The sequence below is a fragment of the Petaurus breviceps genome, unplaced genomic scaffold (assembly GCF_028583685.1).
Source record: "Petaurus breviceps papuanus isolate PSGF00001 unplaced genomic scaffold, PetGlider_PUasm1.0 37, whole genome shotgun sequence".
Classification (NCBI taxonomy): domain Eukaryota; kingdom Metazoa; phylum Chordata; class Mammalia; order Diprotodontia; family Petauridae; genus Petaurus; species Petaurus breviceps.
The window spans coordinates 47,046,096-47,069,672 of record NW_027186296.1 but is presented as its reverse complement, the minus strand read 5'-3'; the positions used below and the strand labels follow the sequence as shown (position 1 = coordinate 47,069,672).

At 38.4% G+C, this 23,577-nt stretch overlaps 2 protein-coding genes across 2 annotated transcripts in view; both read right to left on the bottom strand.

Moving 5' to 3' along the window:
• Positions 1 to 3,670, bottom strand: part of MTMR10 (myotubularin related protein 10) — a 63,575-nt gene extending 59,905 nt beyond the window's left edge. The window contains exons 1-2 of the mRNA XM_069098412.1: positions 3,362 to 3,670; positions 2,222 to 2,282 (exon numbers count right to left, since the gene is read on the bottom strand). Coding sequence (XP_068954513.1) covers positions 2,222 to 2,282; positions 3,362 to 3,427 — 127 coding nt within the window. The 5' untranslated portion in view covers positions 3,428 to 3,670. The remainder of the gene's footprint in view (positions 1 to 2,221; positions 2,283 to 3,361) is intronic.
• Positions 3,671 to 9,897: 6,227 nt separating this feature from the next.
• LOC138169187 (transient receptor potential cation channel subfamily M member 1-like) lies at positions 9,898 to 12,363 on the bottom strand. The gene has a single exon (XM_069098411.1). The coding sequence runs from the start codon at positions 12,343 to 12,345 to the stop codon at positions 11,074 to 11,076; it is 1,272 nt and encodes a 423-aa protein (XP_068954512.1). The 5' UTR covers positions 12,346 to 12,363; the 3' UTR covers positions 9,898 to 11,073.
• Between the last annotated feature and the right edge of the window lie 11,214 nt (positions 12,364 to 23,577).

Sequence of the window (23,577 nt, the reverse complement as noted above, 5' to 3'; positions counted from 1 at the left end):
ATTCATCTTGTCTCTCTGCATCCCTAGCTCCATCTAAGGCTCAGTTCAGCTGTCCCTTCTGCATAAGGCCTTTCTTTATCCTTTCAGCTTGAGTGCTCCCCTGCCTCCAAGGAAATTCCTTTGAATATACAGTCTACATACTTTGTACTTATCTGTGTATTTATTTCCACTTTGGAGATAACCTCCTTAAAGACAAGGATTGTTTTAATCAATACCTAGCACCTAGTATAGTGCCTGGTACATAGTAGGCACTTGATGTCTTTTAACTCTAAATATTATGATTCTTAATCTTCTGACAATTATGTTTTGTTTACAAGGTAATCTGAAGTCACAGGTGACATGGCTGAGTTTTTTCTTGGTTTCTGGATTCAATAAAAACCAGAGCCAGTTTTTAACAGTAGTATATTGTTCTACAACTTCTAGAAAAATGTCTAATAGTCTTGCTCTTTAGGTGGCCCTGAAATCTTATGGATGAAAACTGAGAGTGGAGAGCCAAGAAAGAAAAAGGAAAAACATAAAAAGACTTGTTTTGGGCAAGTATCTTGATTTTATTCATCTCTGCATAACCCAAATTGCCTTGAATATAGTAGTACCTAAGTGTCTACTGAATAACAATGGTAAATGAAGTATTTTTCAGAAAGTTAAAGCAAAAATACATACTAAAATTTTAATCTGTTAAGTATAAAAATCTAATTATTTGCAAGGTAAACGAATAACTTGAATATTACTTTTAAGAAAAGGCAATGGTCACTCAATTTAATTCTAATGTTATTGTCAGTATTTACTATTATTTATATTGAAGGAAAAAATTTCTGGTTATCATAAGTGAAAAGCATTGTTAAAAATAAGTAAAATATACAATCCTATTAATGATTTGACAAATCATGAAAATATCTTTAAAAATCAAAATTGGGAACCTTTACTTGTTTGGACAGAATCTATAATTTAAGGTAGCTCATAGGCACACATTTGAAAGTAGCACTGCTTCATAGTCAAAAACAGTATTTATACAAAATGTCTCTAACGTGGCTATGAATGTGTTGAATTAGAGCACATACTCATATCAAAGCTTTTTTATAAGTTTACTCTGTGAAAAAAGAAAAACATTAACAAAAAAATATTTGTAGCTAAGTATTCAGGTTTCATTTTGTTAGCAGTTAACAACTTTAGAAGAACTAGTTGCTATTTGTCAATGTGTTCTTACATACTATGTTGAATTTTAAAACAAAGTTTAAAGTCCATATGTTCATTCAATTAACTCTACCAAGTCTTTAAGTTTTAACAGAAATACTTTATATTTAGTATAATGCCTTGCTTAATGTCTGTTAAACTGTTGAAATGAACAGTATAAAATAACTTTTTAAAAAACTCCAAAAACTGCACACATAACAATGTATTTGTTACACTTTAAGTTCCAAACATAATTTCCTAGAGATTTAAGTATTTTCCCCAGCAAATACACTAAACAATTCAAGGTACTTTTCTCAAATACTTCATAAAGAATCCAGCAATTTTATCAGCAACCTAACTTAGTAAAATGAGTACCAGACCAACAGTCAGAAAACCTAAATTCAATCACCTGCCAGTGTGAAAGTGAGCAATCTAACCTGTTTCCTTATCTTAGTAAAAATCAGACAAACAAAAAAACCAACACACTAGATAATTTCTAAAGTTCCCTACAGTCAGAGATCCTACTAATGATTTTTAATGAAATCTAAGCAGAGAAACTTTGCAAATAATGTTGACATTCACACAAGTCCATTACAAAACAGAATTATAAAGGGAAAGCTCTTAAGTCTTAAATTCACTAAATCCCATTATCCACCAAAACTTGACACAGGCACTGAATAACAGTAAGTTTTCTCAAAAGCATGACCTTAATATTTTCTCTGGTAATCTATTACTTTAAATTCCCACTGTTGCAAATGAAAACCAAGCAGACTACTTTCACTACCCAGTTGTGTCCAGATTTTTTTTTAATGGCTTTTGTTGGATTTGGGGGCCAGAGTTCTGCCACTCACGGACTTGTGGGTATTTCTCCCTTGGCTTCAGTTTGCTGATCTGCAAAATAAGGGGTGACCCTTGACATCTCTTTCTAGGCTAAATCTACATTCATACCATCCTGATTCTCGACAAGTTCTATCAGTCATTACTAATGACAGCCCACTAGAGTAATATGAAAGGGCCTTATCTGAGTATCAGTTAAGGTCCTAATGTTTACCTGGCAAAAGCACTGGTTCCAGCTTTTTAATCTTGGGCTCAGGATCCCTCTTATCTTCATTCTGAAATACATTAGAAAAGCTTTAAATTTAAGAATTTGTTTTATTCTTTAATTTAAAAGGCTTTAAAAAATTTTAATTCGAAATTTTGACTTAAAAGTTTCTTCTCATTTAGTTTGAGAAACTGAAGTAAATTCTCCAAATTCATTAGTCGCTAATACCTAAGGCCCACTGGTTGATATAAACCCTCAACTTCTTTCACCTTTCTAGGACAAGGGTTCTTAATCTGAGGTCTAATGAATTTACTTTGTTCAGAATATTTTCATAACTGCCTTCCTTTTATTTTATTGCATGCCTTGAAAAACATTCGGAGAAGGGGGTCCGTAAGCTTCACCAGTCTGCCAGAGGGGTCTGTGATAAGCACCCAAAAAAGAAAGCTAAGAACTGCTGAGAAGACCCTAAAGCATAAAGGACCGGACGGAAGCCTCCAACGGCCTGGCTCCCCTCGCTCCACCGGGCGCTGTTATTATTTACCCTTTCCACCACAACCTTTGCTCTCGGGCGGCAGCAGCAGGGCATCTGGACGGCCAATGACAAAGCTCCGCTGCCCCCGCCAGGGGGGCCGCACCGCGAGCCGCTTCAGAGAGAGTCGGAGCGGCCACTTTCACGCTAGCGGACCAGCGGCGTTATGGACGCCGAAAAGCAGCTCCTTCCACCCGCACAAGAGTTTTAAAAGTTTCCCCGGGACCGGCCGGGGGTTGGGGGAGAGTCTTGGGAGAGGGAGAGTTTCACCGTTCCGGGCTCTGTCGGTGGTTTGGGGGTTGGGGACTCGAATCTGAGTGGGATGTTGGGCGGGGGTTGGTAGGGGTGAGGGTCCCACCACAGGAAAAGTCTCCCCGTGGGGTGGCTCCGCGAGTGGCACACGGGACTCGTGAGCTGCCCGCCTCCTCCCCACCTGGGAGACGCGAAGCCCGAACCACCGGAGTCAAGGGGAAAGAGTCCTGACCCTCTCCCCGCCCCCAGCCCCACGCGAGCCCAACACTCTAAAGTGGGGGGAGGGGCGCCCCCTCCTCAACCCTCCCTTCCCCTGTTCAGGCCCCACGAGGATCGGGTCGGCGGCGGGGGGAGGGGAGGCTGTTTACCTGAGGCGGCGGCGCCGGCGGCAGGAGGTAGGACCTGAAGGTGGGTCGGGGCGGCTTGGAGAACATGGTGCCCCCCGCGGCTGCTTCCTTCCTTCCCACCCTTTCTCAGTACGGGGTGGTGGGGTGACCCACCCCGGTGGGGGGCGGGGGGCGGCGGCGCAGGCAGGGCTGCCTTCCTTTCCTAGCCACGGCCACGGAGTTTCCCGGAGGAGTCGCCCAGGCCGTCTGGGTCTGTTGCCGCCCCCCCCCCCCCCCCCCCCCGGCCGGGGGGGGGGGGGGGGGGGCGGGGGGGGGGGGGGCCGCCCCCCTTCCCCCCCCCGCCACGGGGGGGCCCCGGGGGGGGCCCCCGGGGGCGGGGGGGGGGGCCGCCCCCCCCCCCCCCTCCCCGCTGGGCGGGCGGAGACAGGAGTGCCCGGAGCGGGGAGGAGGAGGAGCCGCGGGGGCCGAGCCAGGCGTGACGCGGCCCCTAGAGTTCCCAGCCCCCGGAAGGGACCTCCCCGCCTCCACCCCCGCCCCACCCCGCGGGAGGGGTGTTTTGGCGGGGGAAGAGAGTGGAGAGCGGAGGTAAAGGTGGAGGTGTGTGGGTGGACGCTCCCGCGTGCGCGCGCACCACTGCACAGAGAAGAAGGCACGGGACTCAGTACAGCCGTCTGCCACACTTAGAGGGGTCCTTCGCCGAGCTGCCGGGGCACCCCATTGGGGCGCGGGGAACGGCGGCCATGTTGAGCAAGGAGACCCGGCGATCGGGCTTCTACGGCGGCACACAGGGGCCAAACGGCTCCAGCTGCCCTGTAGGGTTCTCGGAGGCGGTGGCCAGAGCGCTAGACGCCTCGGTCCGTGTGGGCCTCTTCTCGCTCCCCCGCTTCCTTCCCTTGGACAGCTCCCTCGACTCATGCCTATTAGTCATGACTTCAGGGATTCGTTATTTCCATAAGGGATCTGAAAGCCCTGGATTCCCTCGTGGGGCCCGAGGGAGCTGTGGGGTGACAGTCACTCCGTCCCTAGGGCGGGGAGATGGGACCGGGGCCAGGCCCGGGACACACCCGCTTCTCGGTGAGCCCAGAAAAGTACTCTGAAAGGGTAATCACTATCTCAGTCTCCGAGGCTCAAGCTGGCCTCCCCGAATTAAAGGATGCGATTAATCCTCTAGACTGTTGGTTGCAAACCAACTCAACCAGCGTTTGTGAATGAATGAAGCTGGAAACGTTGTGGGCGCTCCGTAAATACTGTTCGGGTCTCCCCCCCCTTCCTACTTACGGAGGAACTGGGGAGACAAATGGAAAAATAAAAGCCCCTTCTCTCAAGAAGCTCACACCCTAATGGAAGTCAGATGGAAAAGCCCACTGGAACCTAGGAATCAGTAATGCTTGTTGATTTATTGGCGAGAGAAAGCATTAGTGATACCTGAACTGGACCAGAGAGGAGCCGTTCCAGGTGTGTGTAGGGGCACATCCTGGGCTTTCTCAAAGAAACGAGAGGGAGTGGGGAGGCTACCTGGTAGCTAGGCTGGAGTGGCCCGGGTGTAGATAAGGACTCAAGGCTGCAGGCAGTGCAGAGCCCTGGGGTTTGGCTCCTCCCAAGCATAGTCTAGGGTGGTCAGCTTTTCAGAGCAGAGCTACTAGAGTGCCTAGGTGACGGTGAGGATGAAAGGATATGGAGGAAGAGTCAAAGATGACGCGAAGGTTCTTCATCTAAGTGACTGAGAGAAGAGAGAGGGGTGCCCTCTGCAGGCACAGAGAAGCTTAGAGGATGAGCCAAAAGTTTAGGGGCAAACGCTGAGTTTTAAGCTGATGTTGGAACATAGAGGTGAATGACAGGATCAAAGATTTAGAGCTAGGAGAAATGGCTCAGGGTTTAAATGATGCAAAAACAGTGATCCACAGATGAATTTTACTATTTTCTTAGCGAATTCTTTACTAATTGGCTTTAATTGAGCTTGTAAGACTCAAAACAATTCTGACATATCCTTAATAATTCTCTTGCAAATAGAGTTGGACAAGATAGCCACTGAAGTACTTCCCAACTGTGAAATTCTATGGTTTAATAATAACAGAAATAACTGGAGCCTTTGGGTTTCATGTTGCAGGGTCTTCAAAAAAAAGTGCTATATAATTAGATCCCTTTTATACTTTCAATAATAAAATCACTCACTTAGAATTTTATGATATATTGAATGGTGTTATAATAAGCTCTAATTTAGTATCCCCAAACCCATAAATAATCAGGTTACAGCAGTGGTAAAAGCTGTGAGATTAAAAACATTTTAAAAATTCACAGGAAGTCACAGGAACCTCTTTTTCTAAAACCAACTTATGTTGGAATCAGACCTCCAGGAATCAAGTTGTCTTGACTATCTGTAATTTTTGGCCCCAGCAACTCACACTTTTATGAAAATTTTTAATCTTGTTCTGCTGAAACTGTATCCTTTTAAAGACTTGGTTGCCTAGAACAGAGAAATTGAGGCAAATAAGAGTTAAGTGCCTAGTTCAGTCACACAGCTAAGTAGTGCCTGAGGCCAGATTTGAACTCAGCAAGACTTATTCCTGGTATTCTATCCACTGGGTCACCCAGCTGTCCCAATACAGCATAGATGATGTTAATACTTGATTTTCTCAGTATAAGACCCACAGGAATTTCTGAGTTTGACACCAGTGCCTAGAGTATTTAAAATCTGGTGGCATTTCATCCACACATTTAAATAGATGTTCTACCAGTATTTCAAAATAAATCTACTTTTGCTGTTGCAGATTTTGAATCTTTTCCGGGTTTATAGCTCTATGTGATACAAAAGTTAAAAACTAAATTGTGTGGGTGTTTTATCTACATCATGTCAGACCCCGCTATCTAATCCAATAAACTATCCATCATTTTTTGTTAGTTTTCATTCTCCCTGACCAATCTGTGCATCTGAAAACTCCCTTTCTTGGCTTCCAGTAGATTGTAAACTCCTTGAGAGCAAGGGTTATTTGTCCTTGCATTCTCAGTGATCCTCATACAAAATCCTGCATTTCCCAGTTTTTGAATAGACTGTCTTCCATGCCTGGAATGCTCTCCTTTTTTTTTTTTTTAAAGTTTCTTGCCCAAGCTCACAGTCAGTGTGTGAGAAGAGTAGGAGTAGAACCAAGTTCATCCTGACCCTGCAACCTCTATCCATTGTACCAAGCCATCTCTTGCCTAATATGATGTACTTATAGATCCTTAATAAATAAATGGTGGTTGATTTGAATTCCATGATGGATTGATTCAGATTCTTCTCTTATTTCTCTTACTGTCCATTTCCTTTGCTAACTCCTTTTTCTTCTCCCTAAATATGGGCATCCCCCAAAAGTCAGTCTCTGGACCTCTGCTTTTTCTTTCTCTCAAACCATTTTTCTCATGAGTTTAGCTAGCACTTTTATACTGATGATTCCCAATTCTCTATCACTATTTGACCTCTCCTCCAAGTTACAGTCCAGACTAGTTCTGGGACTAGTAACCTATCCAGATGTCTGCCAAAGAAATAACTCCGCATGTTTTCTCAGTAAAAATTTTTGAGAGGCCTAGGGTAAAAGATAACCAGAGTATAATGAGGCACTTGAAGAGATGATGGGAAAGTATGATTTTTATTATAGAAGTGTACAGCATTTCCACTGACTTTGGTTATAAATCTTATATTGATGTTTTAAATTTGTTATATTATGATAGCATGCTAAGTTTGTAAAGAAGAATACTACAATAACTCTTAGAAATTGGTACTAATTGCTAATACAGGTTATTGCTAATAGTGTCCAAAGACAGGAACTGAGAAATAAAATAGAAATAAGAAGGAAAGGCAGTGTACAAATGCTAACTTATGAATTAATAAAGACTATAAAATAAACTCAAAGTTAGTGTTTTATCCTGTAATCTTACAAAGTATAATTATGCATTGTAGCTAATTCAGTTCAATAAACAATAAGCATAGAATCTCAACATAAAGCATTGCATTAGAATTTTGGTGCAGTTTGGAAAGATATAATGTAATAAACTAATCTTTGAAGGTGAGATTCTTTATTTTGTAAGTAAGGAATGCCTATGTAAATACTCCTATGTATTGTTTACTTTAAAGGTGGGCTTCTTAACATTTTTTTGTGTCATGCGCCCCTTTGGTAGTCTGATGAAGTCTATGGAACCCTTCCCAGATTTATGTTTTTCTAGGCATAAAATTAAATACATAGGATTACAGATGAAACTAATTATATTGAAATGCAGTTAACAAAATATTTTCAAAACAAATTCATAGACTCTGGGTTAAGAACCCCTGCTTTAGAGTGATTAGATCAGGACAGATGCAATGGTTACAGAGCAAGTAGAAAGACTTAAGATGTTCATTTAAACTCCCAGACTAAGCAAGATTATGCTCCCAAATGGTAAAACTGGGTTCTTAATAAGGCATATTAACTCTGACAAGTCACTTAAGGAATTAAACTTGTATATGTCCCTACCAGTTTGTTGAATTTAAATATGCAATACAAATTACATTAGAGTTTTCATTTCTATCTCTGCAGTTAGAAATATAAATGAAGTCAGCATTCTTTCCTACTTGCCTGGCATATTTTTCTAGAGAAGAGTGAATGGCTATTTATGGTTGGTTGATGTAGGCAGCTGGTTGTTTTGTGGGGAACTGGTTATAGAAATTGACCAATTTCCTCTGAGACTAGCAGCTGCTTACTCCCATCAGTTATATATAATATCTTCATGTTTTAGCTAACTCTTAAGTAAGTAATCTCTGAGATTAGCAGCTAGATCTTTTAGGGAAAAAAACAGTTTTGTTGAACAAGACTCTTTTCCAATGATAAATTGCAAAATGTGTCTTAATTGGCACTTTTTCTGGGGAGTAACCACAGTGATGGGATCTAGGATCCATGTAGTATTGACGTATACTATAAAAATACATTTTTTTATGTGAAGAAAATGTAGCAAAATCACTTAGTAATTGAAAAAGTACGTTACAGCTATCCTATAACACTTTACTCAAAGTCCAAATTATAGAGCTTCTTTATAGAGAGGTATACCTACCTAGATTACAGTGTGTAAGAGTTTATGGTCTTGAATATAAATATCTCTTCCTTATTTTAGGAATTGAGTTCTTGTTCATTTAAGTTAGTTGTCTATTAATTACAAAGACTTTCTAGTTTCCACTATTTTTGTATTTCAAAAGGCATTTTCCTACTACAGCCTTATATATAGTTTGCTAAGATTTTTAACAGTTGTACCATTATTCATTTCTAGTAATTTTGAATTTAACTTTTCTCAGTAAAATAACTTGGACAAACAAATCAGTGATTTAAGACAACTCTAAAGATTTTAAAAGAGAAACACTACATATAGTATGCTAAATTTAAAAGTACAGGCTATTATATTTTTTAAAATGCTAGAAATATCTTGTTTGATGGCGTAGAAGATATAGAAGAAAATAATAAAAGGCATTATTTAAAAACCATTTTTATCCCATATGGACTTATAAAATCCTAATAAACTGTAGTGCAAAAGTCAATTCCAAATCAAAATAAATGAAATATTTTATTTACAAAAGCAAATCCCAAATTCAGGAATCCAAAAAAGAGAAATTCGACTTCAATAATTAGAAGCAAAGCTGTTGACCTTACACAAGGGGGCAGCGTAGACAGCTACCCATATGGCATTGATTTGTACAGTTCCAGAAAGGTCTCCCCTGTTCTAAGCATCTTCCCTAGTGGCCTGCCACTGTGCCAGAAATTTTGCCACTGAGGGTTATTCCTCTGGATCTTGAAAGCATCATGATAAAATGTGATTATCCTAGGAGCTGAAATAACTGAAGCTCTTATTAGCTAACACCTTACATTTAATTAGTTTAAAAGATTGTAGGAACAGGATAAATGCTTGGGGACAAGGCTAATTGAGTAATGACTAGAAGTGAAGGTAGCAGAATATCCAAGACATACATTGCTACTTCGCTTTTTGCCAAGGTCAACTCTGACTAGGCTTGCTTGCTTACAAGTTACTGGCTCCAGTACAGTGATCCTTAAACATAAGCCTTCATTTGAAAAAGGGATGGGAGCAAGGTGAGGGAAGGGTGAAAAGAGAAGTTTTTTGTGGTTAAAATTTATAATTTTTTTTAAAACCAGCCTTTGATTTTTATCTGTAACTGCAAACCTACCATTATAAATATGTAGGCATAATTAGAGGCTAGTGGTAATCCTTTTGTAGCAGTCAGTAAGAATTTAGTAAGCGCTTACTATGTACCAGACACTGCTAAATTTGGGGGTGGGGATACAAAAAGAGGCTAGACTTGTCTTTGCCCTCAAGGAGCTCGAAATCTAAATGAGAAGACAACAAGCAAGCAAAAATGTACAAACAAGCTATATATAGGATTGGGTAAAAAAAAACAAACCAGTATCTTATTATTAGATCCTTTATTTTCGTTAACAAAAAAATCTTGATTGTTATAAAATAAGAATTTCATTTGCTGCCATTTTTTTTTTTACAATTTTTAAACATATAAAGTAGTTTCTCTATAGAACTTAAACATTCTCTAAATCAGGAATAGGCAACCTCAATCACTGAGTGGGCACGTAGGGGCAAATTTTAGATACTTTCTACCACTCCCCAAATTATAATAATAGCTTACATTTACATAGTGCTTTACAGTTCACAAAGCATTTTCCTCACAACCAACCCCTGGTGCTAGGTAGTGTAAGTATTATTTCCCAAATTTTCTTGGGGAGGAGCCTGCAGTTCCTGGAAGTTAAGTGATTATCCTATAGAATAGGGATGTAAACCTGTGTCTTTCTGACTCCTGGTCTACTGGGTTTTCCACTATATCCACTTTATGCACCTGTATTTTCCTTTTTTCACACCCTATCTCTTTTCACCTGGCTTTAACTTTTGCTTTATTCTATTCTTGTCTAAGAAGCATGTGGCAGTGGTGTTCACATTTTTACTCTTTAACACTGCTAGTCACTCATGTAAATGAGGACTTTGTTGTCTCCTGAACATTGATTAGCTATTTTTTCTTAGTTTATTGTACTAATCTCTAAGGTGCCTCTCAGCTTTCACATTCTGTGATTTTCTGATTTTTAGTATCATTTAGCTCTACTCTGCTTGAACTACACAAATTTCATTAAGAAGTATCCTAAACTGGGGTGGCTAGGTGGCGCAGTGAATAGAGCACCACCAGCCCTGGAGTCAGGAGGGTCTGAGTTAAAATCTGAACTCAGACACTAGCCATGTGACCTTGGGCAAGTCACTTAACCCCAATCGCCCTACCTTCCTCCCTTCAAAAAGCAAAAAAAAAAAAAATCCTAAACCAAACTCTTTGTGGTTATAATGACCAAGTTTGGCTCACAAGAAGAGATGTGAGAACACACCTTTATCTCTTCTTTGCAGAAGTGGAAGTAGATACTTAGGGTGAGGGTGTTCCCTCATCTGAATCATTAGATTGAGTTGATGTTAGTTTTATTGGACTGATTTTTTTTCTGTCTGTAAAAATTTTTTTTTTATTAATGATGATTTTCTTGGTGAGTGAACATATTGGAGATTGAAGGTGACATAAAAATAAAACATGTTAGTAAGTTTTCTTGAAGTATTTCTGATTCAACAGAGCTTTAAGCATGGGCCCTCAAAATTATGAACAAGTTTTTCAGAAAGCTATACTAAATCCTACATGTCCTAACTAAACAAGATAGCACCTGTCATTTAAAAAAAAAAATGCTTTAACACTCCGTTTCTGTAGAGGCTTTCTCTTGTTTAGCTTTCTGTGCTTCTGCTGTACTTCCAGGCCCAACTACTAAGTTAGTTACACTGCTGGCATGTCCAGGTCTGTCCAATTTTTCCTGAATAGACTTGGCAGTCCGAGAATGAGCATGTAAACTTTTTGACCGTACAGAAGGGAATCCGTAAGTTCGATCTGGTTTCACAGACAGTAAGTTTTCTGTTGTAGTCGAAGTTCTGCCAATGACAGCTAGAGAAGAATGAGAGACTTTGGGAACTGCTTCTTTAACATCACTTTCATCTTCGGTGTCTGTTAAGTGCCCCTTTTGCTCTGCTTGCATTGCAGCTTCAGATACAGTTAAAGAGAAATCTGTACTACGAGATCGAGAAATTTTCTTTTCAACTTGATATTTCCATTCCGTAGTCCACTGTCCGACTGTCGTAGGACACACTTGGTCCATTATTGAACTATAATCTGTACTCCAGTTATTAACTCCACCAATTAGCTTTCTTTCATGAGAAAACACAAAACTTCTAGACTTCATAGCCGTTTTTAAAGCTTCATCAGGGTAGTAACGTGTTACTTTTGTTTTTTCTAATGGGTAAGAAATAGCTCCTTCTAACTTTGTCCTTTCTACTTTTAATTGAGTGTTCTGAAAATCTGATCTGGCCTGTTCATTTATAACATCTGTTTTAGTTAGATCTTGTGAAACAGCTTCATCATTTTTTGAGTTTCCCTGCTTTTCATCTTCTTCTGTTGATATACCAATATTTGGACCAGAGTTTGGCAAAGCATCCTGTACATTGTCTAATGTGATTTTACAGCAGTCTTGTGTTGTTGATGTATTTGTATTGGATATCATACAAAGGCTTCCCTGACGTTCTGGTACCAGATGTGTCCTTGATTCCTGACCATCCTTCTCTTCCTTTAGTCGAAATGAACAAGTTTTTTTACGCAATCCAGGCCCAGGTGACAGAGGAATGACACTATCCTCATATACTAACTCCTCACCATTGAAATGGTATCGATACATGCTATAGCCATCAGAACTGTTGACACTACTTTGTCTTAAAAGAAAAGTTACGTCACATTCTGAAGATGCTCTTGAACGTGTTGGTACCAGTTCAGACTTGTCAATTCCTGCAAGTTTTTCAAGAGCATTCACCATTCTACTTGATAGTTCTTCCAATTGAGAAAGCCGAAGGTCCACAGTTTGTAGTGAAGCTTTCATAAAATTTTCTCTTTCGTTTACTTCTTCTAACCTCATTGACATATTTTCAACTCTGTTGAATAGAAAATAATAGATTGAACATATTAAAAGTCTAAAGAAGTAATATAATAAGATTTTTGGGCTTTTAAAAATCATGAAACACTGAATAGTCTCTATAGAAACTATATATGTGTGTGTATGTATAGATATAAAACTAGCCAGTAATTATTCTAAGGTATAAATGTTAAATTAAAAAAAAAGCCTGGCTTTGACCATGTCAATCAGTCAATAACATTTATTAATTACCTACTAACTGCCAAGCGCTATGCTAAAAACTGAGTATGCAAAAAGATCCAGAAGATAATCCCTGCCTTCAAGGAATTTACAATCTAATGGATTCTATCAGCAATTATCATTTTGATAGCAAAATAAAATACAATAAATCTAAATTACTTTGAAATTCAGAGGACTGGGATAAATATACTTTTGATTAGTCAAATTTAGATGATTACATTTTTTAATAAAGTAATGAAGCATTCATTTAATTAGCTGGGAAATAAGAGTTTCTTTAAATCATTTACTATTTTGAATTGATCAATATTGACTTAATAAGGTTATATTCTGTAACAAAAGGGATCACAGTGTTTCACTGTTAATTGCTTTTCCTCTAGAATCACTGGTGATTTGCCTATAGAATGATACTATTCCATAGAGCTTAGTTTAAACACCACAGATATAAATCATATAAGATGTATTTAACTTCTTAATGAGCAAAGGAAATGTACAGTACAATTTATTTCTGTTCTGTTCCTGTAGACCTCAGGGACCACCTAGGCTGGGACTGAAGTTTTTCAGTGGCTGAAGGTTGGAGCTTCCAGGACAGGTAATAGAGCTGCATCTAGAAGGGAGCCAAAGTAAATAGTTTGGGAGGGGCCGAGATATGGTATTAACTGAGGGACAAGTTCTGAAAGCAGAACTGAACATCCAGATTGAAGTAAGGAGTGGGGGAAAAACATTGTTAGGTAAAACTGCTCAATATTAGGTTAATATTTGGAGAAATGAGTATTGAAGAGTTTACTCTGCATTCATTTTCTTATTCTCCTTAAGCATTTTTATGCCTAGTCGCCTGTAATTTGATTCACCCTCCATCTTTCTGTTTATTAGTTGCATGTAGAGATTCTTTGTAGGAAGTTGGAAATGCTGATTTATAAGAGAGGCCAGGACTGAAGATAAACACACACACTTCAAGAAGAAGATGAGAATATGGTAAAGGAGATATAGAAAGAATAATTTTAGAGGGAGGAGGGGAACTGGGGTAGTATAATGTCTGTGAAGCCAAGAAATTACAAATTATCCCATGAGGAGGAGGCATTCAAAAGTGTCAAAAGTAACAGAGATATCAAAGAGGATGAGCAATGGGAAAAGGCCACAAGATTTGATGATTAAGAGGTCAATGGTAATTTCATAGAAAGTAGTTTACCTAGACTGGTTGAGGCAGAAGCCAAAATGCACAGAGTTGATAAGAGTGGTTGGTGAGGTAATGAAGGAATCATGTCTAGACATTTCATTAATGAAGGGTGATGGAACCACTACATTTGGACCCTAAAATTATAGTCTGAGGCAATAGAAATGACCCTAAAGAAAACAAAGATAAACAAAGCAGATGGATTGGATCAAATATATATAGAGAATAGAACTGTGCTGGAGGTTGGTTGCTGCAGCTATTTGGCTCTTGTTCTTGAAGAAGTCCATGACATCAGTGAAGTGATCCCATGACATGCAAGTGAATTGGATTTAAGTGAAGGAGGGCTATGCAAAGTAACCAGCCTCACTTTCACCTCTGGAGCCACGTGGGTCCAGTGGCCAGATATAGAACGGTATGATTAGAGATGGCCCAGGATGCAGTGGGGGACCTTGACCTTTTCAAGCTGGGGTCTATAACAGGTCTCAGTTTGACTGAGGCAACACCCATTCAATGATTAAAGTGTAATAAGAAATGAGGTAAATAATGGCCTCTTAAAGACAAATAAAAAATAGAATTGGGAGGAGAAGACCTTCAGGGTTTCTGGCCAAAACAGAAACAATCACTAGTGCTGGAGATAATACAATTATGAAAATGTGAAGGGACATATGTACAAAGTATCTGAGGGGGAAAAGATATCAAAGGCATGGAAAAAAAATTGAGGACCATATTACTACTCCCAAAAGGTACTAGGGACCATAAAACAATATCATATTCCTATATTCCACTTTCTCATCTATGTAGAATCTTTATAAAAATCTAACAACATAAATAACCCTGTTGAATGACCCTCTGATAAGAAACATAAAATTTGATATTAAGGAAGATGTATGTTTGTCAAAGGCATGTGCATTGTGATGGGGGAGATTCAGTGAGTTTGTCAAGTCTTTCAGATGCTCCTATTTTATGCTGATTGTATCAAGTCCCATAATATTGCACAACCTCTGGAAAAGATCTGTAATCACTGAAAGGAATTTGGGCTGTCCATTCACATGAGAAAGATTATGTGGATAAAGAATGTCTGTTTCACAAAGTTTAACTTGCATGTGGATGAAAACCTTATAGAGCCTGTCAAACCATATGTCTATCTAGAATAGACAATATAAAAAAACAATGAGTTGGGCCCTGAGTGCTAAAGGAGAATGATAGCAGGCTGAATTGCTATCAGGAAATTACAAAGTAAAGACTCATCTTTTAAATGCTAATATTTTACTGGTATCTCTGTATAGTTACAAGACACAGAATACCACTAACTCCGAAGAACTAAAGATGAGTTATCATACAGAATGTGTGATAAGTGTGAGCAAGCTACAACATATAACTAGCAAGGATTCTGATGTCATCAAAGAATTGTGTGACAGGAGGAGAAAGGGGACTGGTAGTATGGGAAAATTAAGAGATAACAGATGGACAGTCTTCACTGGTATCCTTATGATGTTGGGAAAAAGTAAGAAAGACCTCCACCATGTTGTGTGCGCTTCTGCAAACTTTTGAGAGAAAATGGATGAGTTGTATTGTGTGGTAAAGGATAGATGGGTGACAAACTACATCTTTGAAAAAAATTGTAGAATCAATGAGATCACAGGTTTAGCTGAAAGGTCCTTGGGTTCTTTGTAGAAATAACCTGGATGACTAATTCCTAACCATTTAAGGGAAAAGGTTTGCTTTTGTAGCAGGTTGTTCAACCGAAATAGTTCTGTCTTGGTTCTTCAGTCTCTTCAATTCCTTCTAAGAAATGTAAACCTTCATGTCTTTTTTCCCCAATAAGAAGGAAATTTTTTCACCCTTCTCTTTAGAATAGGAATCTCACTACCTTCCTTCTCTTTTTCTGAGACTTAGAGATACTTGTTTGACTTAATTTTTCCTACTGTCACTGATGTTAAGGTGTTTGACTTGTCTTTTCCAAGATGCCCCGGAACTATCTTTGGATTGTATTTCAGTGACTGATTTTATCTCTACTAACATCCTACTCCAGTACTATTCAATGGAGGTGCCCTTCTGGTTCTTATGTTGAGTGGCACCATTTCTGGCATGATCCACAAATTGGGACAATGGGGAGCATAGGACCTGTGATGGACTGCTTCAAGCCCCACCTCAGTTAAGAGAGACCTAACACCAGAATGATGACAGCTAGGGGTTAAAGTTTTTGGTCAGTGCAGCTCAAGACACACTATCTACCAAGGTATGTGGACCTGTGATTGGCCATTGGAGGGAATATCCCCAATGTGGGACAGTGAAGAGAGAGCTAACTTTTTTTTAGAGTCAGAAGTTTAGAGTTTAGAGTCAGAAGCTCTGCTACTCTAATATCTGTGTGACCTTGAGCAAGTTACTTAATTTCTGTGACCCTTTGTCTCTTCATCTGTAGGGGACTGCTGAGGTTTTTTCTAGCTCTAAATCTATGATCCTATGAATGCAAGTACAGATCATTTGAATTATTAAAGTAAGTAACCAATTATTACTAATTGGTTAAATTATTAAAATTATGAAAAATTATTAAAGTAAGTGGATAGCTAGGTGGCACAGTGGATAGAGATCAGATCTAGAGTTAGGAAGATTCTTCTTCCTGAGTTCAAATGTGGTCTCAGACACTTACTAGTTGTGTGACCCTGTGCAAGTCACTTCACCCTCTTTGCCTCAGTTGCTCATCTATAAATGAGCTGGAGAAGGAAATGGCAAACCACAACAGTATCTTTGCTAAGTAAACCCCAAATGGAGTCAACGAAAGTCAGACACGAATGAAAACTGACTGAACAACCACCATTTTAAAGTGCAGTAGAATAGATCATTTGACAGAAAATAAGCTTGTTTTTCCCAAAGTTGCTTTCTTTCCTCAGAGAAAAATCTCATATATTTAAAAAGTATATGGGGAGGGGGGAGGGAGATGAACCTCAAATAAAAATGAAGTTATCTTTTGACTGTAGCTGTTTACATCATGATTTAATAACTTGTTTGTTTGTTTTTCAAAGAGATAAATCCTGGTTTAGATGCTAGGTTTTGTGCTAGTGTCAATGAGTCAACAGGCATTAATTAAGCACTCAGTACGTGTTAGGCACTAAGATAAAACACTGGGAATACAAAAAAAAGGCACAAACATTTACAATGTGTGTTTTGGGTTTTTTTTTTTTTGGAGGGCAATTGGGGTTAAGCAACTTGCCCAAGGTCACACAACTAGTAAGTGTTAAGTGTCTGAGGCTAGATTTGAACTCATGTCCTCCTGACTCCAGGGCCGGTGCTCTATTCACTGTGCCACCTAGCTGCCCCAGCGATGTGTTTTTCTTCTCCTTTCATTTTACCTTGGTGAAATGAGTCTTTATCAGAGCTACACCTATCCAATTCCTAAAAATTTGAAAAGATATTCACCAATTATTATGACTCTAAGTGGCGTTTCCTCTGAATCACAAGAGTAGTCTGAAGAGGAGTTTCTTTTCCTCCCTCATAGTTGCATTGACTTCATAGCCTAAACTTCCCTCATCTAACCTAAGAGTTCTTTTGAAAAAAGCATTAGGGAAATTTTTTTCTAACCACAAAACACATGATTTCCCATGTGGCAATCCTTTAGAACAATTCCTGAGGTCTAGTCTTCCCCATTCTTTTAGATCAAAGGAAACCAGAAACAAATGAAAATTATGTACTTAACAATGAACAATTTCTCTTTTGAATTTAACTTTAAATTGCACTTAATTTAAAAGTCAGTTTCCATCCTTGACTCTTTGTGTAGATCTTCTGAAATCCTTGGGTAGAATAGCCCATAGTTGAATCTTGCAGAAGATGTCAAAGTATTATTTATCCAATCCACTTCAAAGTAATAACCATTGCTTTTACTTTCTGACTTCCTAAAGTGATTCAGTGATTAACAGGTTACCTCTGGATTTTTTCCACTTAAAAATGGATATACCAACTATTCTGGAGAGCAATTTGGACTATGCCCAAAGGGCTATAAAACTGTGAATACCCTTTGATTCAGCATTACCACTGCAAGGTCTATATCCCAAAGACATCTAAAAAAAGGGAAAAGGACCTATTTGTAGAAAATATTTATAGAAGCTCTTTTTGTGGTGGCTAAGAATTGGAAACTGCAGGGATCCCCATCAAGTGAGGAATGGCTGAACAAGTTGTGGCATATGAATTTAATGGAATATTATTGTACTATAAGGAATGACAAGCAGGATGTTTTCAGAAAAACGTGGAAAGACTTAAATGAACTGCAATGCATAGTGAAGTAAACAGAACCAGGAGAATGTTGTATGTGGTAACAGCAATATTATTCAATGAAGAACTGTGAATAACTTAGCTATCCTTAGCAATACAATGATCCAAGACAATTCCAAAGGACTAATGATAAAGCATATTATCTGCCTCCAGAGAAAGAACTAATATTGATCGAATACAGATTGAAGCATGCCTCCTTCTCTTTTTTCTTTTATTCAAGTCTTATACAAAATTATTAATATGGAAATGTTTTACATAATAGCACATGCATAACCTATATCTGATTGCTTACCATCTCGGGGAGGGGGAAAAAGAGGGTGAGAGGGGAGGGAAGGAGGGATAGAATTTAGAACTCAAAACTTTAATAAAAATGTTAAAGAAAAAATTTTAAAAGGATATAGTCTTATACCTTACTCAGTTCTGATAATATTTAATGATCACTTAATTTTACTTTTTCCTCTTTAATCCAGGTGAAAGATGTTAGCTTGGCTTTGCTAACTAAAATGAACAATCATATTTAAATTGTCGTTAGAATCAATTTAACATTTTATATTTTATTTTTAAAAGAACCTAAAGAATAATTTTCTATATTGTATTCTATCACTTTCAGCATTAGATGTTTAATGAGTCCTTACAGGTTACAGATTAAGCAGGTCTTCCAACTCAATTTTACATAAATCATTCATGATCTGTCTCTGGTCAATAATTTTTTATTACCACCAAAGAAATGTGAGATGTGAAATGCTAGAAAGTCTCCATAATTTTTGACCTATCTCCTGACCCACCTTTCTTCCTGTTACTTAGTTTAAATGTGCTATTTCTAAACTTTTAAAGTGTTTTAACATTTAAAATGCCACATTTATTAGGGAATTTCATCAAAACCTTTCATCCGAGTTACATTCAAGTATATTGGTATATAAAGCCATGATAATGTTTGTAGTAACTTCCAAGGCTATATGTAAACTAATAATTCAGTATTTTGATTTATTTTTTCACTGTATCAGATCTAAATTCATATTCTCATGGTAAGAAATACTGCATGCCTTTTGTGAGTGTGTGAAGCTGAGAACTCTAGAGTCCTGTAGTAAGCCTGTTATTAAAACTTGTTTCATGTACAATCACCTTTTCATGTGCAGTGATCTTAATTCACCTGCAAGGCATTCTATAAATTATATAGAAACATTTCCTTAATGACAGGGCCAAATGTCAACATAAAATGACATATTAGTAGGACAACTTGGCCCAGATGGTACCTGAAGAAATTCATGAGAAATCTCATGGCACTGTATACTTGAGGTCTAAGACTATTTCCACCCTGCAATTATGTACCAGATTTGTAGACAGTAATGTCTCATCCACTTTAAAATATACAACTTGGCTATTTTTGTTTCTTTCCATTTCCTTATGTAGGACTTGCCTCTCCAATTCTGCAATTGTAGTTTTCATTTGTTCCAAACTAAAGGAAGACTAGTAGTAACAAAAAAAAATTAAGCTTAAAAACCAAAATACATTTTGAATTTCTTAACTTCTCCAGTCCCCTTGAGAGAAATAATTATTAAATAACCAACTGTTAATATTGAGGAGATCCAGAATTTTTTCCCTTCCTCATTTGGAGATTAGATCAAAGCTTAATTCTCTGAAAGCAGGGCTGATGATGAAATGAAATCTTGGAGTTGTTGCCCCACCCAACTAGAGAACCTTACAAAGAATTTAATCTAAGGTGAATTCTGTTCTACTCAGATTTGAGTAGAGGTAGATCCTTTTGTCTAGATTGCTAAGGCTGAGGATCATTTAGAAGTAAATAACATAATCAAAGTCACATTTCCTAGCTCCTCATTAGAATAGGTCTACCTCTCATTGTAATATTCATTCTTCTCATTAATTGTTAACCAGTCAGAGTTGATTGCCACCCTCAGGAGTACCCACTCTTCAAAGAATATATAGGCATTCAGTAGGTTCTGTGAGGTGTCTTTAGCATTCGAGAATGCCACTGACCCTTTTTATCAATTATCTTCTAGCCTGATTAATAAAATGATTAATTACCCAGGAGTTATGTCTCTCAAACTTTTTATAAGTCACACCCTTTTAGTTTGCTAGATAATACAGTTATGTCTTCCATATTGTGACTTTCCCACATTGGAGCTTTGATAAAACAGCTTGGCAGTTTGGCAGAAGGCACAGATGACACACAAAGGCCAGCAGACAACACAGAAAGAGTTGAGAAACTCAGAAATGCATAAAATATATGAACAGTATTCCATAACATCAACATATTTTATGTTTTAATACCATAATACTTTAGATCTTCTCTGGTATGAAGACAGGGCCAAAGAATTTTATATGGATTTTCCAGGTCGTGGGGGCGATGTGCCACTAACCCGAAGGATGTGGAAGGGATAATTAAGTGGTAAAGAGAATCTTCATCCTGCTTACTTTTGATTTATTAGCAGCTTTTAATACTAGACATTATAGATTGATTTTAACCAGTTTTAATCTGAAAAAGTGGAATTTTCAATCCTCTTTTTGAGAAGGAACAAAAAGCAAGTTATCTTAGTAAATATTAATTCATTAAGAAAAGTGCTAAGGAGAGGGAATGGGAGAGAGCATATGCTTCATTTCTTTTGAGTGTTTAAATTCCACTAATAATATCTGAAATTTATTTAGTGAATTAAAGTTTACAAAATAATTCTTGGGGCGGCTAGGTGGCGCAGTGAATAGAGTACCAGCCCTGGAGTCAGGAGGACCTGAATTCAAATCTAGCCTTAGACATTTAACATTTAACACAAAACTAGCCATGTGACCACAGGCAAGTCACTTAACCCCAATTGCCCTACCTTACACCTCCATAAAGCAAAAAGAAAATTATTTAAAAAATAATAATTCTTATTTGACTCTAATAACAACCCTATGAAGAAGGTGCTACAAGTGCCATTATTCCCATTTTACGGCTGAGGAAACAGGCTTAGAAAGATCATGTACTTGAACGTGATCACTGTGGCTGGAAAATATGAGAAATAAGATTGAAAGGTAATTCTTTGTTAACTCCTAGTGTCCAGTGTTATGTTCACTATACTACTCTGTTATTCATTCATTTATTCAATATTTTTTTAAGCACCAATTAAATTCAATGCCTAGGTATTGGGGAAGATAAAAGATAAATAAAACAGGATCATTAATTATCCTTAAGGAGGTTGCATTCTATAAAAGATAAATACAATACAAATTAGAATGTGATAAATCCATAAATCAGAATATAAAATGCTATAAACTCAGATGAGGGAGAAATTTCTTATAAATAAAGCAAATGTCTTCTATGTAAGTGACTTCAGTATTTCAGCTACTGGTCTCCCTCACCACTCTATTTGCTGCCATTATCCTACACAGTTTCACCATCTGTATTCACAGGTTTTCAGATTGGGACAACAATCTTTTGCTCATTGTATCTATGAATGTCCATAGCAAATCAGCTATGTATCTGTATGACAATATCTAACCTCCTCACTCTGTGGCCATAGCTCTTTCTCTCACATCTTGAACTTGAAAAGCTTCACTGCTTCCCTATCACAAACTACCTACTTCTATTCTTTGTACTCTACCACAGCCACAGAATTAAAACCAGCCCGGTCTAGCCATGCTTAACTTGACTCACTGCCCAATGTGGATTCCATATAAATTGAAGCCATCCTAATAATATACAAGTCTTTACTCTTTTAATTTTTACCTAGAACTGTTACACTAACCCATTTATAGCTCCTGTAGGCCATATCCATTTATGCTGTCAGGCTGAAACTGGATAAAGTCATGAAACCATACTGACATGGCCCACTAGATTCATGCTATTATTCATTCCTTGTCAATTCCCAGAACACCCTACGATAGCTATTCCAAACCTTCTAAATTTTATTTAAGCCTCACTTTCCTCATATGTTATCTGGGCTTCTCTGGGCATGGCCAGTTCTCTTAACATGGAGATACCCTTGAGGTGTCTTTGGAGCATGCCCATATTACTTAACATGGAACCTACTTCATCTCCTATGATGTAGGTGGGGTTATCTTCTTTTGATTGGCTGCCTGTGTCTTTAAAGCTGTTGAGACTGAGTTGTTCTCTTTCAGCTGCTCTCTTATCAACTGTGTCCAGCTGATGAAGATCATAATTCACCCACAGCATAGGCACCTTGAATTGAACCAGAAGAAAGGGGAAGGACTCTCCTTCCCCTGTTCCCTCTCTTTTACACCTGAGCAATGGTCTAGGGATATTTGTTTCTGTGGTATGTTATTTACCCTTCTCCGTTTCAGATGCTAAAGGTGATCCCAATAGGAATGAGAGTTCAAGCTATGATGACTTAAGATGGACCAGTGTTGAATCCCTGAGAAGCCAGGGAGCCTGGGACTAAAACCCAAAGTGGGGTTTTTGAATTTTGAATTGGAACTGTGCTCTATAGAAATAGAGCTAAAATAAGAACCTAAGTCTCTTTCCCTCCCCAGAGACTAAGATGTGCAGGAGGAAGATTATGCCTTTCACATGTTGGGGAAATGTGTTTGTAGGTTTGTGATTATATATTGTCTTGAAGAAAACATTTCCATATAAAAGCTAATTTGCCAGTTACTAATTAGCAGAACTAAGGTATAAGAGACGACATATGGAGTAATGCCATCAGTGGGGGCTAGAGACATTTGCAAAGAGCCTAGATAACTCCTGATAGAGAATCCTGGAGGGGAGATTTGATGAAATCTAACCTACCCGGCCTTCTGAGCAGTGGGGGTCAGGGTGGTCTATGTTGCACACATTTTTCTGCTTCTACCTGTTCCCTCTCCTCAGTCATTGACCTGATCTCTTTCTGGAGAAGATTTAGGCCATGAAGCATGAATTCTCTCCTCTAAAAATCTGTCTCTACAAAACTTTTCATTTTGCCCTTTTTCAGAGGAAGAGATGTTTTCCCCAGGTCAACTATGCCCTTGATCCCATTATTTTCTTTAAGACCTTGCTCCTTAAATTATAGCCTCTCTCCATTATCTTGAATTTTTCATCCTCCACTGGCTCCAGTGCTATGCCATATACATGCATATTATACATATATAGATAATATACACAATGCACATTTATTTTCATATATAATTTTCAATCGTGTATATATACATATGAATATTAAATATATGCATTTATACACATGTATATAAATACACACATATATACTATATGATAAATCCTTCATATGATCTTATTTCTCCCCGTAGTTAGCATATTTCTTTTCCCTGTTAGGGTTCCCTCTCTCAGTTTCCCTGCTTTTTTTCTGATCAGGGAGTTGGAGCTCAGAGGAAAGACTCCAATGAAAAGGAATACAAGGCCCTTGAGGAATCAGTATACCAAGCCTCCAGTTAAGCCCCAAATCTTCCCAGAGTCAAAGGTCTCGCCATCAGATATAGGCACCAAGGATTTTGGAACAGAAAACAGTATAGCCTCTTTTGTGGAGGTTGGAAACTGATCTTGAACTTTTTCAGGCCTAGAGGGGCCTGCATTGATGAAAGGAAGAAATTGGAAAAATTGGAGAAGATATGTGGCACAG

Excerpts from the sequence above, each read along its gene's own strand:
- LOC138169187 (XM_069098411.1), bottom strand. The coding sequence starts at position 12,345 with ATGTCAATGAGGTTAGAAGAAGTAAACGAAAGAGAAAATTTTATGAAA.